The 18,697-nt window shown below is 42.5% G+C and overlaps 1 protein-coding gene across 4 annotated transcripts in view; it reads right to left on the bottom strand.

Annotated features, from left to right (window-relative positions):
* Positions 1 to 856: 856 nt before the first annotated feature.
* Positions 857 to 18,697, bottom strand: part of KIAA1328 (KIAA1328 ortholog) — a 371,762-nt gene continuing 353,921 nt past the window's right edge. For 2 of the 4 annotated variants that reach the window (XM_068562569.1, XM_068562571.1), the window contains one exon: positions 4,837 to 10,174. In XM_068562569.1, coding sequence (XP_068418670.1) covers positions 9,964 to 10,174 — 211 coding nt within the window. In that variant the 3' untranslated portion in view covers positions 4,837 to 9,963. Of the gene's footprint in view, positions 878 to 4,836; positions 10,175 to 17,846; positions 17,904 to 18,697 lie in introns of those variants that run through there. The other 2 variants (XM_068562570.1, XM_068562572.1) reach the window with 2 other exon arrangements.

Raw genomic sequence — 18,697 nt, 5'->3', positions numbered from 1 at the left:
CACTGGGCCCTGCTGCTCTCCAAGTTTAAACACTAGGCCTAGCAATGAGCTCACTCATCTTGGGGTCCCTGTCTCCATGCCTTTGACACAGTGTTCCTCTGTCTGGGGCACCTTCCTTCCTTCCTTCCTGCCCTGGCCCAGCAACAATATCTTATCTTCCAGGAAATTCTGATTGAAGTCCCCCTCCTAGGGGCTGCCGTTCAGGCCTCTGGGGCTGCACTGACTTCTGGGAACTTCAATTGCAGCTCGACACAGTTCCTGGGTGCTGCTGGAGGCCAGGAACCACATCACTGGACTTTGCCTTGTACCTAGTGGACAGTCCAAAGATGCTTCAGAGTTTCCTGAAGACCAGTGATTCTTGAATTCTTTGGATTGCATATTCCTTTGAGAATCTGATGAAAACTATGAAGCCTCTGGTCCAGCTAAGCATCCAGGTGAGGAGGGAGGCGAGACAGGTGATGAGAGAGGGCTGTACGCAGGGCAGCTCTCTAGCCAGACTGATGCTTTTGGAAGGGATTTCGCATCATGGGGAGAGAGAGTTTTCATTTCTAATAGAGCCCCACTCTAACACCTCCCCCTGGAGAGGACAGGACAGGACAGGACAGGACAGGACCGAAGGCCGCTGGAGTCCCTGGCCGCATTTCTCCGTTCAAAGGCTCAGCTGGCAGATTTCGGGGAGGTGCCCCTAGCCAGGCCCTCCCGGGCTGTGGCCGCATGTGCTGCCCCTCCTGTCGGGTGAGAAGCAAGCAGAGAGGCGGGGAGAAGTTCTGCTTGGGGGTCACGCTCTCAAGTCCCTTCTCAGACTCATTGCTACTCAACTTTCTTTTTTTCTCCAACTCAGTAAATCTTCTATTATTCTCCAAGTTGATATAGTAAGCTGTGTCATTTTGAGAAGAAATACACAATGGTATATTAGAGGAATCATGGATCTCCTCATTCATGCTTAGAAAAAATTTATTACAATGTAAGAAAGTCTGAATAGCATGAATTTATTATAATGATTTAACACTCCTGCACTTGAGTTAAAAATGCCCCTCCATAAATTACTGTCCCTGGAAAACATAACAAATTTACACAGTTTACCATTCCTCAGTGTTATATAAATCCAGCAAGCTTAAATCACTTCACACCACCCACTGGGGCTGAAGCTCATCCTGTCTCAACCGGCAGCCACTAGAGGCAGGAGAGCAAACTCCCCTTCTTGCAGCCCCTCCTCTCAGCACCAGACAAGCCCACGGCAGAACTTAAAGTGGCTTAAGTATGGGGAAGAGAGGGACAAAGAGAGGGAAAACCAGAGTTTATAACTGCTGCACAGGTGAAGGACAGTGGGCCTTGGGTATCCCCGCAGCCGTCAGGCTGTGGTCTGCATGCTGGTGCCAGCGAGGCGCCCGCCAAGGCCGCCAGCCGTCAGCTGCGCAGGAGGGGGCGGGAGAGGCCAGCGCCACACCCTGTCCAGACCTCAGAGGGGCCTGGTCTTCTGGCCAGCCGCCTCTTCAACTCCTCACAAACGCAGCCCTGCGCTTCCCTCCTGGGCCCCTCCTGTTCCAAGGAGCCCCCTCTCAGAGCCTCCTCTGGCTCCACTGGTCACCCTGCCTGCCCTACCTTCATGGACACTTTGGCCTCATCATTCTGGCTTTCCTATGGGCTAGTTTCCAGGGCTAGGTCAGCATGCCAGGCCCCAAACTTCTAAGGTAGGGATATCATCTCCATTTTTGCAAATAATTTTCTAAGTTATTATATCTGAGGCTTAGTGGGTATGAGTAACTTGCTTAAATGTACACAGCTCACAAGTGGTAAGGCTGGGTTGATTCCAAGGTCAATATATGCTGTATTTAGACAATTAACATTCTAATAGGGAGGACAAACAGTGCACAAAACAGTACAGCACAGTTTGAGGTGGGCTGTAACGGAAGGCTCTACAGGGTATTGTTGGGGCCGAGAGAAGAGTTGATACTGATGCCTGGGGGGAGGGGGGTGGTGAGGAAAACATGGCAGCCTTGACATCGGAGCCGGCTCTGGGAAGATTCACCCCAAAGGAAGGGCCTGCAAAAGCCACGCAGGTGGGAAAGAGCGGCGTGCCTTCGGGAGATGCCCCAAGGCTGTGAGGTGCAAGGGGAGCAGAACGAAGGGAGGGCGGTGAGGAGGACGGGAATGTGGGCCAGGCGCCAAGAGCCTGGGATGTCCCTCTCAGGGGTGTGCTCCTTGCCCGAAAGCACGGCCGAGTCCTTGGATTTTAGGCAGGGAAGTTACAAATCTCAGATTTGTTTCGGAAAGAAAAGCCTAGTCAGTGTGGGGATGCAGGGGAGGCGTCCCAAGCCCCACTCTCCCCCAGGCCTCTCGGCACGGTCCTCTCTCCCTCGTGAGGGAGTGGCAAGCAGCCTGGAATAGCGTCAAGAGTGCTGGACTTTGGAAACACAGCTCTGTTTCATTTCTTCCCTCCCTCCCTCCCTTCCTCCCATGCACCTTACCTATCCATCTGTCTGATAAACAATGACTGAGAGCCTGCAATGTGCCAGGAACCATGCTAAGCTCTGGGGAGTTAGTGATAAATGAGACTGACAACTTAGTCTGACTGTATAGTCTAAAGGAGGAATCAGATATATAGGTAACCTAGCACAGTAAATGTTACCGTATGCAAAGGGATAAAGGATGCGCAAAGGGATAAAGGATGCACAAAGGGCTAAAAGAGCTCATAAGACAGTCAGGAAACGAACATTACAGTGCCTTCAGGAGCTAAGAGAAGTTCATGGTGGTTGAAGGACAGAAGTCAAGAGAAAGAAAGAGCAGGAAAAAGGGGCTGGAGGTCTCCAGACTGCAGTGGAGCCTTGTGCACTGCGCTTAGAAGTCCAAGCTCTCTCTTACAGGCAATGGGAAACGATCTAACACGTTAAGCCGGGGTGTGACATGATGATGACCCTGGTAGTTTTCTGGAGAATGGTAATAACAGGTAACCCATATTGAGTGCTGATTTATTCTCTGCTGAGCACTCTTCACACATTAGTTCATTTAACCTTCACGGTAACCCTGTGAGGTAGGTTCTGCTATGATCTCCACTTAAAGATAAGAGTGAGGCAGAGAGAGGTGAAGCCACATACTGAAGGATGAATGCAGGCCACCTGACAGGAAGGCCAGTGAACAGACTATTGTACTAGAGAAGCGTCAGCAGAGAGAGCGAGAGAGCAGTGGGCAGGTTGAGAAGTAGGAGGACTTGGTGCTACTTGGAGGCTGAGGGTAGGAGAGCGGAAGTGAGAAATGACCCTCCCAAATCCCCGTTTCTGAGTCTGAATTCCATTCATTTGGAATGGTCTAGCAGACGACCTTGGTTAAGTCTTGGTTAAGTCTTTCATTATTGGTGCCAAAGATATCACCCTCAAATTTTAGGTGTGCATCGATGTATGCCTAGCCTCATTCCATAAAGGATTTGAGGTGGCTCACAAGAAAAACCCCATATAATGAAATGATTTTTTTTTTTAAAGTATGCAAAGAGGCCCCATCTCATAAGGATTGAATAAGACACACAGGGCCAGCCCAGGGTCTTGTGCACAGTAAGTGCTTTGTGAGTTTCTGATGTTCTCCTGGCCCCCATCGGCCTCTACTCACATGCCTGATATTCTGTATTTATTCCTCCCTTTCTGGTACAGGGTCTGGGTTTCCATCCTTCTTTCCTGGCTCATTCTGTCCCTCCCACGTCATCACCCTACAGTGACGTTATTTTTGTTCCCCATCTCTATTTCTTCCTATCCATGGCTTTGTTCTCCCCTTGGTTTGTTAGAAGTAGTCCCTGATTTTTGCATCTCCAACACTACTGGGGTTTAGCACCTTATCAACCCTCCTGTCTAGTGCGTCCGTGAAGGGAGCTCCACTGAAGCAACTTCTGACTTCTTTCCGCATCCCCTGCTCATCACTCCCTCCTCGATGCTCTATTATTTATCTTTTCAGCCAGTGGCAATCTGACTTTTGGTGCACATTCTCAACTGAAGCAAGGCTGATCTAAGTGCTGCATTCGAGGTCTTTCTTTCCAACTCAGTCCCGGGCATGTGACGTGGATCCTAGGTTGTCTGATCTGCAGCCCCTAACTCTCCTTTGGGTGGGTCGTCACAAGGTCCACACTTGGGAGGAGGTATTAGCAAGCCTGATGGTAGCGGCGTATCAACTCTACACCCTTCTATCCAGTCCTATGGATAGGGGTGACAATCTCTCAACACCTCACCTGACCTGTGGCAATAGCTTCGTAACAATTGGTGTCTCTGCCTAAAGTGCCACCCGCTTAGGCTAGAGAAAGTCTTGTACAGGAGAAAGAGCACAGCTGTGGAACTAGACAGCTCCAGTCTCCAGGTCACTTACTAGCTCTGCCATTTAGCAGCTGAGGCCCAACACCTAACCTCTCCAAGATCAGTTTCCTTATCTCTAACAGCGGGATACTGCCACCTATGTTTTGGGGTTGCTGTGTGGATTAAATGAAATAAGGTATCTATGCACCTTGCTCAACACTTAGTAGGCATACAGTAGATGTTTCCTTCCCAACCTTATCCCATCCCCTCTGATAGAGCCTGACACTACTGCAACGTAGATATTTCTAAACAAGTAATTCCAAAATAGTTTATGGATTTTGTTGAAGGATGGAACTCCACTGCCTGACATTTAACATTCTTCACAATTTGGGCCCAGCATATTTCTCTCAGCGTAGGTCGATGACTTCTCTTCTGGAACCTCACCTACTAGCTGTGATCTCCTCACCATTCTTTCAAAACACATCTTGAGCTTTTTGCCAATGAACACTCAACTTCTGCACTTTCCCACCCCCCAAGTCCCTCCCCACTCTCCATCCATCTTAGATACTCTTCCAAAGCCTAGGTCAAATCTCCCTCCTTTTACTCCTCCTTCTCCCACAAATCCTAAGTAAACTCGGCCCAGCAATTTGCTCTCTGAAACCATAGTGTTTACAGCTTCCTACCAGTTGCTGGAAGACATACTGTGATGGCTTTTGTTTTATTATTGTTAAAAATTTAAAGTACGAAGCTTTGTCTTCTATCTAGTCTGTAAGTTAACTGAGACATAAATGATAATAATGATAGCTACCATTAGTGGAACACTTTGTATGTGCCAGGTACTATTCCTAGGCCCTTCACATACATTATTTCACTAAATTTCACCCTTACAACCATCCTATGATGTATGCATTAGCATCCCAATTTTACAGATTAAGAAATTTAGGTTTAGTGTGGTTAATATATTGCCTAAGATTATTCAGCTAGGAAGCAGTGTAACTGAGATTTGTATAAGGTCTACTGAGTTCCACAGCTTGTGCCGTTAACCTCTTCCTTAGTGGGATCAACAACATCTAACACAATGCTGGGCCCAGGGGAGCCACTCAACTGGCCAACAGAACTGATGAAGACAAGCCTTGGGTTCTGGCAAGTCATGGTCAAAGTGGTCGCCCCATTGGCAACATATGATATAGGTCATTCCTACTGGTTTTACTAGCCACCTCCCCTACCAGTTGAAGGTGGGCCTCACCCTCATTTTGGCCACTGTGTTTTCAGAAGAAGTCTTAACTAGTGCTACAGCCTTTATTATTTAGAGAAGACAGTGATGTCCATTATGCCACCTGGAGAGATTTATCTTTTTCCCAGGGATATTTCTTGAGATAGCCTTCCCATGACCTCCACCTCCACAAACAGAAAGAAGTTCCAGACAGTAGCACTTGAGGGTTACTGACCTAAAACCCCCCTGAGGAATGGACATGCTGCATTTTTTGCCCCCCTTGGCCCGAGTGGTTTGTGAGAGCTCACTTCTAACAGATGGTGGTAGAATGTTCAGTCCTAGTTGAGATTCTTAAAAATGTTCATCTTGGAACACCAGATCAAGGTAGTGATGCCCTGCAGTGGGGAGGGTACCAGCTTGGCAGCCAGACTGGCCACTGACAGGATGCGAGAGCTCACCTTTCTCTGAAATTTCTTCATCTGTAAAATGAAAGTGATGGATTCTATGGGCTCTAAGGTCTAATCCAGCCACAGAATTCTGTGACTCTGGAAGGTGATGGGATTATGGGGGGGCGGGGGGGAGGAGTGGAGGTGGAAAAGGCCCTGAGCATTTTCTAGGTGCTCACTCAATTCTGAGTGTGCATGTGGTGGAGGTGGATGGGAGGGAGAATAGCTATGGAGCTGAAGCCTGAGAGGGTAGAAATCCCAGTTCTAAATGGAACAATGGAGCCCAAGGGGCTCAGGAACAATCCACTTCGAATAGCAGCTCTGAGAAACTCTGAGGAACTGTGTAGCTGGTTACTCATTTATGAAACTGGCTCTCTAGCTGCCAGGTTATTCTTCCTCTGAGGACCAGGGTGTCACCCTCACCCTACTCATCTCTAGCTTTGCTCCTAGATTCAAGGGTTATCTTATTACAATCGGGGCAACAATTACTTAGCTCATTTTCAGCTTGGGAGCCAGTTGAGTGATGATTTTGTCCTTGCCACCTCTGTCTCTGAGGGGAGCTGCAAAGCCTCCTGGTTCAGGGGAAAGTGTCAGGCTGACTGGGGGAGCAGGGGCAGGATAGGGTCTCTGGCTGTCTTGGTTGAATCCACAGAACTGGCTGTCTTGGTGATCTCAGAACTGGGCATTTCAGGTATCCAAGCCCTCGCCTATGTTCTCCCAGCACCGAAAGCCAACTAAGCAGCACTATTTTTCCTGTGTCAAAGTGCCGAGACATTTCTTTGCTAAGCAGTTTTGGGGAAAAGCACAAAGAAGGGACTCAGAGGTGTGCACAGATGGAACCTCCCATTCTAGTGACCACACAACCTAGAGGAGGCTTGGTGTTCATGTGATGGGAGTGAACCGGACTCAGCCAGGAAAACCTGTAGGATGTGGCAAACTACTTCCTTTCTTTCAACTGACCATAGGTTCCTGTTGTTTTAACAAATACTAAGAGAAACAACATTTTGATAACCTGAGGCTCTTCTCTTGCTTTCAAGCTATACTCCACTTATCCGATGGGGGATGTTCAAGGAACAATTCAATATCAAAACCACATGGGGAAAATAGCCACTGAGATATTGGCTATGACGGCAGACTTCGTCCAGCTCTGCTCCTTTAGGCCTGTCCCCTCCCCAGAGTTTCTGACCAGCGAATCTCTCATGTGAACAATGGTGCTGAAAACAGCGCCAAGTGTAAGGAACGGCTCTGGGGGAGGAGAGAGCCCCTCCCTCCCCGTGACATTCGGGGTGCTCTGGACAAGTCCCCCCATGGAGGTCAGGTTTGTAAACACAAATGTGCCTCCTGGAAGGGTGGCTGTCAGAGAAAGCTTCTCCTTGACTGACTTTGGTCTTCTGAATCAAGCACTTTGGGCCCTACTTAAGGAGCTTCCATGGGCATCTGTCCTGTCCCGTTTTGTAAACACTGATTGGTCTTTCTCTCCCAGAACAGTGGGAAGCAGGGTGTGCAATGTGGTAACACTACCTGCAGCATTGCCAACACGTGTCCAGTCTTGCTTTGGGGAAATGGCTGGAGGCTGGGCAAGCGCATGACAGGCAGTCACTGTTGGGAGAGCTTAACAGGGAGGAAAGGCAGATTCCTGAGTGCCAGGCCCTCTCCCTTGGTAGGTTAGTCTGCAATTAGGTCAAGCCTCTAGGCTCTACAAAAGCCTCGAGGCTCTACAACAACCTTTTCATACATGTATATAGATCTCAAAGTGAGACACAGATTAAAATGTTAACATATATTGTTCAATTCATAATGAAGATGTTAGACGAGACACAAATTCACATTCTATTGCCCTGACGACCAGGAAATGCCTACAGGATAGAGAAAGGCAACTGGCGGGGGCGGGGAATGTGGCATATGAAAAATAGGTTGATTGATGCTCTGTTGAAAATCCATCTTTGCTCTTCCAAACTGCTCATTCAGGAGAGGTAAAGAAGCAATTAAACTCCATTTTGTGGCTTGTGACCCCCCAAAGCCTTTAGTTTAGGTCCTGTTTATGATTGTTCTAAAGGCAAACAAGCTTCTTGAAGAAATCACAATCCTTTTCTTGGTCTTTCTGGCATCCTCTTACTCCAGAGAGCAGTAAGGACCCTGCTGTCCAGAATAGGAAAGTGTGGTTATGGATGATCCGAGGGAGCTGGGTGTACTTAAGCTGGTCATGACACACGGGGCAAGGAAAAGATAGCTCTAGAAACCTAACTTTAACTGAGAAAATGGTCAAGGGCTCTCCGTTTGTTTTCACCCTGTTTTTGGCCACACCAAAGAAAGCTCTATTTTCCAAAGGCTTCTGGAATGGGATGAAACTGATTCAGTTACTTTCTTAGGGGTGAACTTTAAGAGGAAATTGTAACCTGCAATAATTTTCAACCTTTCAACTGAATGACTACAACTGGTTTGTCCTGACCTGATATTCTTAACCTCAGATTAAGAATATGGTATTGGTAGGCTATATTCTTCTCTCCTCCAAAGAACAAAAAGACCCAAGTGAAGGAAGGCTGGGCGGAGGTGACAGGGCCTCAGTCTGAAGAGACAATGAGATTTGGATTTACCCAGACAAGGAAGTTGCTACAGGAGGCTTTTGTGGGCTGAAATAATCTCATTTAGATAAAGACCTCAGGGAAGCCATGCAGTCTCACTAAGTGCAGGCTGCCCTGCAGGTCTGGCGTTAGCTACCAATAATGGCTGACAGGCTTAGTCTCAGTTCAGGCCAGGGGCTGGTGAAAGGGAGAGAGAAAAAAGCAACACGCTCCACACCAAATAAAGTCATCCAGTAATGCATATCTTCCCCTGGCTTCCAATGACTACAAAGCTTTAAACTCACTGGCTCTACCAGGCTCATCATACTGCCCATAAGCCTGAGAGGCCACTAGAGCCCACTGTAAGCTGAGGGACCCATCTCAAGAGCTCTGCCGAACAGGAGAGCAGAGAGAGTACGTTTCGAGTGTACTTCCTCCAAAGGCTTTCTCTGTGAGGCCCAGCGGGAGAAAGGGGGAGACTCTGCGTGGGCTGGTGGAACATTGTCTGGCAAGTGGAGGTGGTTCTTTGGGGCCATGAGACAGTGGCCTTGAGCAGAGCATGTGCAAGGCCTGGTCAATCGGGGCCTTGACTCCACATGGGGAGAGAGAGGAGGCCAGGGGAAGTCTGTCAGCCTGTAGCAGCTGATGGGAAGTTCACCAGGGTGAATAAAACAGACACTTGGGGCAAGGAACAATACTGAGAGAGTACTCTTATTTATCCTCGGAAATGGCCGACTGTAGGACAAGCATTTCAGGCCAGTGCCTCCCCTAGGGCAGTACTCGCTTGTGTAATCTAATGCTGGTTTCTAAGGGTTGGGGGGGGCCTCCCTCTAGCTTATTCAGCCCTTTTAGTTATAGGATGGGCAGTGGCCAGGCTGATGACTGCCGAGACTGACTCACAATTGGCCCTCAGTGTTGCTTGTGATAGGAGGGGCACCAACTCCAACCTCAGAATTAACTGACTGACTTAGAAAGAGGTAGGTGGTAAGAAAACAGGGTGGAGAGGTAAAAGGTTCTATCTTTCTGAAATTGCTTATGTTACAAAGGGGCTACGTTTAAACTAGAGGGATCTCTCAGTGGAAAGGTTTTCCTTGTGTACAAACGAGAGCCAACCTTTTCCAGCAAAATATTGAGAAGGAAACACTCTTGAATGAGGCTGAGTATGCAAAGGCCTCTGCCACGCAGAAAGTGTCCTATGTTAATGTTCTAATCTCTGCTTGGCATAGAAAAGCTACTGCCCTCCACCCCCATCCGTCCTTAATGTGTTATCTACTGATTGGTCTGATCAGAAACACCCTGGGTTGTTAGAATGATTTCTATATTCAACACGTAACAGGATGCTAGTGAGATAGGTCCCTCCCTGTGAAAGGAGAGACACAATTACGTTGCAGTCAAATAATTTAAAATCCTGGATCAGTATATAAAAACACCCACTCATTTCTGACGGAAATCTTGCAGCATGTGCTTCAGTGTCAAATGAAAAAGATATCTTCCAGAATCTGATCCTCCTCCAGGTCTTCAGGGGTCCTGCCTGCCCCGGTCTTGTTCCGGGTTGATTTCAGATGACTGAGTAGGCAAGTACTGTGATGCCATGACCCAGCTTCTCTGGAGCGATGGGGCCGAGGTTTGGAAGCAGTCCTGGGACTCAGAGATTGAACTAAATCCAATAGAGATGTCTCATACCTGTAACACATACAACCCAGACAGAAAATGATCAGATCAGTAAACAATTAAAATCCAAAAAGCCCACAGAGATGGGCTGCCCAGAGCAAGAATCAGATCACAGATCACATCATACGCAGGAGGGCCTTCTAGGGGAACTTTAGGGAAGGTAAACACCAGAGAGGCTCTGCTGTCTGTCTGTCTCTAAGCTCTTCTTTTCTGCTGACTACTAACCTTCTTTTCTAACCTGTGAAGACAGACCGTAGAGTGGGCAAAGTAATCATGATAACAATAACAATATTAGTAGCAACATTTATCGCAGGCTTACTAAAGCATCAGGCGCTGTTCTCAATGCTTTACACGTATCTCACTTTCATTTAACCCTCTACATAACCCTATGAGGTAGGTCCTGTAGTACTCTGATCCCCATTATATACACGAAGAAAGCAAGGCTCAGAGAAGTAACTCGTCTAGCAAGAAGACACTACACGGCAGGGTCAGGATTTGAACCCAGGTCATTTGCTTCCAGCCCTTGTACACAGGACACTATGCTGCCTCTCAAATTCTTTGCAGCCAGACAGACTTGGCTGAAATCTCTGCTCTACCATGTGCAAGCTCTGTGACTTAGGGAAAGTTATTCAGTCTCTCAGTTCAGTTTGTCATGCGTAAGGGACCAACAGAAATCCTGTTAGGATTAAATTAATGAGTTGGTATAAATTAACATGTGATAAGTACTCAAGCGAAATGAACCACCACCAAGCACACCAAAGACCGGTTTTCACCCAAAGAAGGTGATGTTGTGTACATGGTGGGATTGGAAGGGAGTCCTCTATTACGAGCTCCTTCAGGAAATCCAAACAATTGATTCCAACAAGTACTGCTCCCACTTAGACCAACTGAAAGCAGCACTCGACAAAAAGTGTCCAGAATTAGTCAACAGAAGATGCATAATCTTCCATCAGGATAACGCAAGACTGCATGTTTCTTTGAAGACCAGGCAAAAACTGTTACAGCTTGGCTGGGAAGTTCTGATTCATCTGTCGTAATGGAAAAAATTTCAATTCCCTGGAAGACTGTAAGAGGCATCTGGAAGAGTTCTATGCTCAAAAAGATAAAAAGTTTTGGGAAGATGGAATTATGAAGCTGCCTGAAAAATGGCAGAAGGTAATGGAACAAAAGGGTGAATACGTTGTTCAATAAAGGTCTTGGTGAAAATGAAAAATGTGTCTTTTATCTTTACTTAAAAACCAAAGGCACTTTTTGGCCAACCCAATAAAATCTGATGGGACAAGGGAGCATGTGTGTGAACAGAGGAGATATGCCAGGCATGTATATGTGGGTTCTGGCCCACAGCACAGTGTGTATGCCAAACAGTTGGCTGCCTGCTTGGTATGCACATTCATGCCAGAAGCAGTCTGGGGTGGTGCAGGGCTCCAGATTAGTGATGGTGATGGTGGCAGAAGCAGCAGTGGTGGTGGCAGTCATGGGAGGCTGGCTTGCCTATCTTCCCAGAGCTCATCCCCGAGGCAAAAATATTAGCTCTCTGGCCTGAGCACTGGGATAAGAACTGCTAGTGTTTAGGCAGTAAAAGTCAGGAAAATTATTACAAAATAAAAGCATACGCATGGACATTGTAATATAGCATATCAAAGAGATATCAGAAATCTTCAAAGAGTTTAGAATCTCTGGTTTTAAAAACTGCTGCAACATTGCAAAGCAAATATCCACAGGCTGAGAAACAGAAATTAAATATAAAGATTATTGCATTTGATGGAAAAGAACATTGTTTTTATATGCAGCTTCAAATGAACCAATTAATGAGGAATACAGTTTTAAAATTAGTTTTTTCTTTGTAATTTAAGATGCAGTAATAGAAAGCATAATAGGCATTTTGAATTACCTACAAACCATTAGGTGACTTTCGGTTTCTCATATGACCTCTACAAGTTACAGAAAATGCCAGAGAAAACATTAAAATGGCATTGTACAAATTTAAATTTATATATATACACGAAACTATGTGTATGAAGAGTTAAATCTTTTAAAAAAATTGTTCCATAAGAACCATCAGTTCTAGATATACTAAAATATACTATTTATATTTGTATAATATACAAGCTATACTATTTATATTTTGAAATAATTTATCACAAATCTATCTGAATGTCACAGCTTATAAAATATCCTTAACAGTTCCAGTGTCAGTTGCATCAGCAGAAAGATCTTTCTCAAAATTAAAACTTACCAAAATTTATGTGTGATCTTTCATTTGCCAAGAGCAGCTAATCTGCTTTTAAGTATATTACTTAAAATAAAGTTGCTAAAAGTATAAACTTTGATGATCTAATAAATGAATTTGAAAAAACATGAACCAGAAAAATCTTATGCTCAACCAAGTTATCACATTAATAAAGTACTATTATTTATTATATTATATAAAATTATAACATCAAAAATATTTTTTTGCTATCTGTGGGTTTATATTACTCATGTATCACCTGTTATTTTATGAATTTCTTCTTAAAGGAAACTGCTTTGTAGTTTAGTCCCTTTAACTGCATTTTTCATCCTACCTTTTGAACAAGGGATTTTCATTTTGCACTGGTCTTGTAAGTTATGTAGCTGACCCTGCCCTTAAGTCCCAGGCAAGACCTTGAAATGAAACAATTTCAAGGTCCAGTGCATAAGCTGCACTGGATGAAAAGCTAAACATGATGCAGGAGCTTTCCCTTCCCACTCTCTTTTTTCATCTTTGGTGATTTCAGTAGACCTCTCCCGATTACCCTCCTCTTCTCTTACCTTTTAAATGATGGAATGTCCCAGGGCGTAATCTTTAGTTCTCACGTCTTAGGTAATTCCATTCATTCTCATGACTTTTAATAACAGCAATATGTTAATGACTCCTAAACGTATAGCTCTAACATCAACCTCGCTCTTGAGCTCCAGACTCATACACCCAACTGTTGCCTGATATCTCCACTTGGATGTGTGATAGGCATCCCAAACTATCTAAAACAGAACTATTTTTTTTTCTCTCTAAATCCCACTCCTCTCCATCAATGCAGCTGCTCAGGGTTGCCAAAAACCTGCTGGTATGCTTGATTCCTACCTCTGGGCCTGTGCGTGTGTTGAATCCTCTGCTTAGGATGCTCTTCTCTCAGATTTTGCTTATTTGCTTTTCTCTTTCAACAGTTACAAGAGCAGGGTCATTACTTTGTTTATGTTATTATCTCCAGTGCAAAGAATGGTATCTGACCCAAGGTAGGAGCTAAATATTTGTTGAAAAAATGAATGGTTCTATGGTTCAAGTTTTAGCACCTTCCTCCATAGGCAGCTTTTTAGACCTTTGGACAGCTAGTCTTTTTAAAAATTACAATATATTTCAAACAGTATGAAAGTATTACTCATCCAATTATCCTTCTTGTTCTCCTTTTATAAAAAAGGATAATATACATATGGATTGTGTAAACTACTTTTTCACTTAATATATTGGGAATATTTTTTCCATATCAATTTTTTATAACATTATTTTTAATGATTTCAGATCACTTTGTCTCCTGGAAGCACTCTTAATTTAGTTAACCAATCCGCTATTGAAGAGCACTTAGGTTAGGTCCAAGGTCTTCTGAGACTAAATCAGCTATGTCTCTCTTTCCTTTTTTCAATCAGTCAATGTCCAAAGGGTATTCTCTACCCCAATTCATCATAAATTAGCAAAGTACTGCTATCCCTATTACGTTCTATAGTTTTACTCTCTTTTTTCCCCAACCCTTCCCATGCCCCCAGTGTTCAGCTGTATTTTGTACTCTTCTTAGAGTGCTACCTCTATCTCCTATTTTAACTGAAACTTGGCTCTTTCCTGAGGTCAATGTTTCCCTTACATCCTTCTCAGTAAGAATTGTTAATACTCAATATACCCTATATATTTCAGGGCCAAGAGGTAGTATTTGGATCATCATTGCTTCTATTTTTGCTTTTTGATCATTATTCTCCCTGTCTCTCATTAAACTCCCAGTGCTCTGAGGATTCTGTCATCTGCTCTACCACCTTCAACCTCTCTTCATCTGTAACATCTATTTACCCATTCACTCTCAATCACTGATGATAACACTTGATTCAGTCTTCTCCTTCAACTGTTACCATCATCCCTGCTAATGTCAACATTACATGAATGACACTCAACCAACACTCTGACTTAGTTCTTTGACCTCTCAGGTCAAATACTTTCTCAGTAAGGCTTTCTTTTTATATCCAGGAACTTGTGACCAATTAAAACAGCATCTCTTCTGAATTCAGTAACTCAAACACCCTACTACTTCCTGATGCCCACATATTACCCTCAAGCTTGTTTTTTCAACTATTCCCACTATCTCTGCCCATTGGTCTCAACGAACCATTAATTCAAACAATCATTGCTCTAAGAACTGGGAGTAAAGTGGTGAACAAGATAGCTCAAATCTCTGTCCTGGTGGGACCATTAATAGCTTACTTTCTTCTCAACCCTTTACTTGTTATTGAACTTGAATTTCATGGTCCAGCATTCCAAACACTCGTTTAACAAAGCTCTTAAAAACATGTCCCCTGTATATTTGTCCCCTCCCCTAAATCTGGCAAAATCATAATACTGCATGAATCCAAACGTCTGCCTTTTCTGTGAATTATAGTTGGGAAACTTAGTGTAAATAAAACAAAATCAAAGAAACAAGAAAGAAACAAAGAGCAGATCCAATATAGATTCCTAGTCACTAACCTTAAATGGGTGCTAAACATTTTCTGACAGAGCTACTGTATTTCTCTAATCAGCTGTTCTGCTCTCTTCATTTCCCCTTCTCGCAATTTATGCTAAACAGATGGCCTTGCTTCCCACATCAGAGAAAGGAGGTCATTAATGAGAAGTTGTCGTCACTTTGTCACAAGTCTTTCAGCACCTATCATTTCCTCCTTTTACACTGAAGGAAGTGATCTTTCTCTTAGACAAGGCTAATCACTCCATTTGTGCTTCTTAGGAACCTTTTAGTATTGACTATCCACTCTAGAACCTTCAATCTTTTCCTGTTTACTAGATAACTAAGAGCACTTAAGACATTCTTTCATTTCCATAACCACACCATTTCTCAATTTTTTCCAACCTGGCTTTCATCTTCTATACTAAAATTGAACTCATCAAATTTCACCAGTGACTTCCATGCTGCTAAATCCAATGGACATTTTGTAGTCCTTGTCTTACATAACGTCTCGCCAGCATTCGATGTGGCTGATTGCTTCTTTATAAACTTTAAACTGTTTTATTGAGGTAAAATATACAAACAGAAAAGTACACCTATTTAAAGCATTCAGCTCAGTGGTTTTTAGTTTAACAGAGTTGTGCAACTATCATAATTTAATTTGAGAACATTTCATTTCCCCCCTCCCCCCCCGTGAAACTACCCATTAGCAGTCACTCCCTATTACATTCCTTTTTGTTGCCAAATAATATGCCACAGTATGGATATACCACATTTAATTTATCTTTCATCACATGATAGACACTGGATTGTTTCCTATCTTTTGGCTATTGTGAACAGTGCTGCTATGAACAGTCATGTATGTGTTTTTAGTAAACATGTTTTCATTTCTCTTGGGTCGATACCTAAGGGTGGGATTGCAAATTCTATGTTTAACCTTTTAAGGAACTGCCAGACTGTTCTCTAAAGTGGATGTGTCACTTCATGTCAGTATTTGGAGGTCTTTTTTCTGGGACTATTAAGCTTCTTCAGAGAAGAATCTTTCAGTATTCTGGGAGGGAGATGTGGTCTACTTCTGGGACAGGGAAGGAGGTCGACCTTTTCCATTTGTATACTTTGAATTCATCCCATTTTCAGCGCTCATCTAATCTTCCAAAGTACATGACATTCCTGAGTCTTCTCTTCTCTGTTGAATTTCTCCAGAGAATTCATCTCCAGTCTTTTGTCTGGGACTAATATTCCATATATGGCACTGTGGCAGGAGTACTGGGTTTTTTGATTCTTGCTTCAAATGTCCACCTCATACTATTTTTAGTTCTACCTCATATCACCATTCTTTATTGTTCATGTTGCTTCCAATTCCCAAACTTTTACAAAGTTCTGTGACATCAATCTCTTTTCATTTGAATACCCTTCTCAGTGCTTTCTATGTGGTAGCTTCCTCTGTCCTGTCCAGTAAGTTACTAACCCTCCATTCATTTTCCATTTTCCAAAAATGTATATAAATCTCAGGTATATTGATGACTCTTCTCCCATTTATTCTTGTGGATTTACACCTTTAAAAACATTAATTTACTCTCATCTTACTGGTGTCTCAGGAAATAGAAGAGATAAATACAAGTTCTCAATTAATCATCTTAGCTAGGAAACATCTGCAGAAAGGTTCATAAATTTCTATGTTTATTATTAGAAATTTCTGAGTTTTTTCATCGCTATTACAAATGAGTTTCCCCCTCCCCACTTTATCTTTCAAATAGGTAATGTTGGTATCAAGATTTATAGTAATTGAGTTTTTTGGTTTTCTTTTGGGGGGCCACACCACACGGCATGTGGGATCTTAGTTCCCACGTCCTCTGCATTGGAAAAGCGGAGTCTTAACCACTGGACCGCCAAGGAAGTCCCTATAGTGATTGAGTTTTGTACATTATTGAACTCTCAATTCTTTATTTTTTTCAATTGATTTTTATGGGTTTTATGGGTGAACAATTACAATGAATATAATCATAAGGTTTATGTGTTCTCCCATATTTGTATCATTTTTTCTTATGTTATTGTATTGGCTAGAACTTCCAGGGCAATACAAGTTTTATAGCCACCTTTGTATAATTCTGATCTAAACAGAAATTATTCTATTTTATCACTATTAAGTATTTCTCATCTAGATGTTCTTTATTCTATTAAGAAGTATTTTCTCTTTTGGCTTACTAAAAGCAGGAATGAAAAATTAATTTTACCAAGTAACTTTTAAGTATATACTGAGACGATAATACACTTTTTCTTCTTTGGCATATTGTTAAGAAATATTCTATTTTTGGCTTCCAAAATAGTAGCCATATTTTAATTATTAGAATACATTCTTCCTGGTTATATAGTATTATTCTTTATATTTACTCAGATTTTTATGATTATTTTAGGGTTTAAAACATCTATATTTATAGGAAATATTTGTTCATAATCCTTCTTATGGTTCTTTATATCCCTATATATTAGTCTTACCTCAGTGGGAGAAAAGGAATAGTACCAATTTAAGACAGAATGAATTTATAAAGAAGGTAGAAGGATAACCAATTACCACACTGGACTAGGAGACCTAAAATAGGTCTTCTCAGGAATCCTAAAACAGTTCCTCTCAAAAGTTTCCTACTTTTTAATTGCTAAAGCAAACCTAGGCTGGCATTCAGGTTTCTGAAAAATAGAAGATATCGCATATTTTATAAGTGCTTCCCAATCATCTGTCAAACATCAGCAAAAAGGTTAGTTAAGAAAAAAGGGTGGTCTTGAGCCTGCCTATGAGGCTGCAGACCTCATAGAAGAACTACTCATATAGATGGAGAGAAAGTCAGATATGTGCAGACACAGAATTGAGGGTAATACTCAGAAACTTACCTTTCTATCTCTTGTTCTCCATTCAGCAGAGGCGCTGTCACAAAAGGACTCTGTTAATCCTAATTTAATATATTTCTTCTTGAAGTGTGTATAAGCCACAGAGTGAATACTATGCAAAGTCAGTGCACCTTGGACGGAGGCTAAAGAATTTACCAGAAAGTCGATGGGTATATGGGAGATCCTCTAATCAAGAACAATTTTAATATAACACATTAAAAGGCACAAATAACAGAGTAAAATCTTTTAGTCATGTTATTACATTTATATTTTCCTATAATATTTACATTTTATCTAAGACTACGTTTCTTACAGGGAAGAAGAAGGAACTAAAGTAGCCACAATAATTTTGAAGAAAAAAACAAAGCCGGAGGGCTCATATAACATGATTTTAAGACTTACTGTAAAGCTACATTAATCAAGACAACGTGGTATTAGTGAAGAATGGATAGACAGATCAATAGAAAAACAGAGAGAGTCCAGAAATATACCAACACAAATATGATCAACTGAGGTTTTTACAGATGTACAAAGTAAATTCAGTGGAGAAAGGATAACCTTTTCAACAAATAGTGTTAGTGTCTAGTTTCAACAACTAGACATCATATGCAAAAACAAACAAACTTTAGCATAAACCTCATAACTTATACAAAAATTAACTGTACATTCACCAAGACAGAACACATTCTGGGCCATAAAACACATCTTAACAAACTGAAAAAAATAGAAATCATATATATAATGTCATATCATAATCATATATATAATGTCATGTCAATAATCATATATATAATGTCTGCTATTAGACCACAATGGAATTAAATTAGAAATCAATAACAGAAAGATAACTGGAAAAGCCAAAATACATGGAGAATAAACAGCACACTTCTAAATAACAAATGGTCAAAGAAGAAATCTTAAGATAAACTTAAATATA

The sequence above is a fragment of the Eschrichtius robustus genome, chromosome 14, assembly GCF_028021215.1.
Source record: "Eschrichtius robustus isolate mEscRob2 chromosome 14, mEscRob2.pri, whole genome shotgun sequence".
NCBI lineage: Eukaryota > Metazoa > Chordata > Mammalia > Artiodactyla > Eschrichtiidae > Eschrichtius > Eschrichtius robustus.
This window is presented reverse-complemented; position numbering and strand designations above follow the sequence as displayed.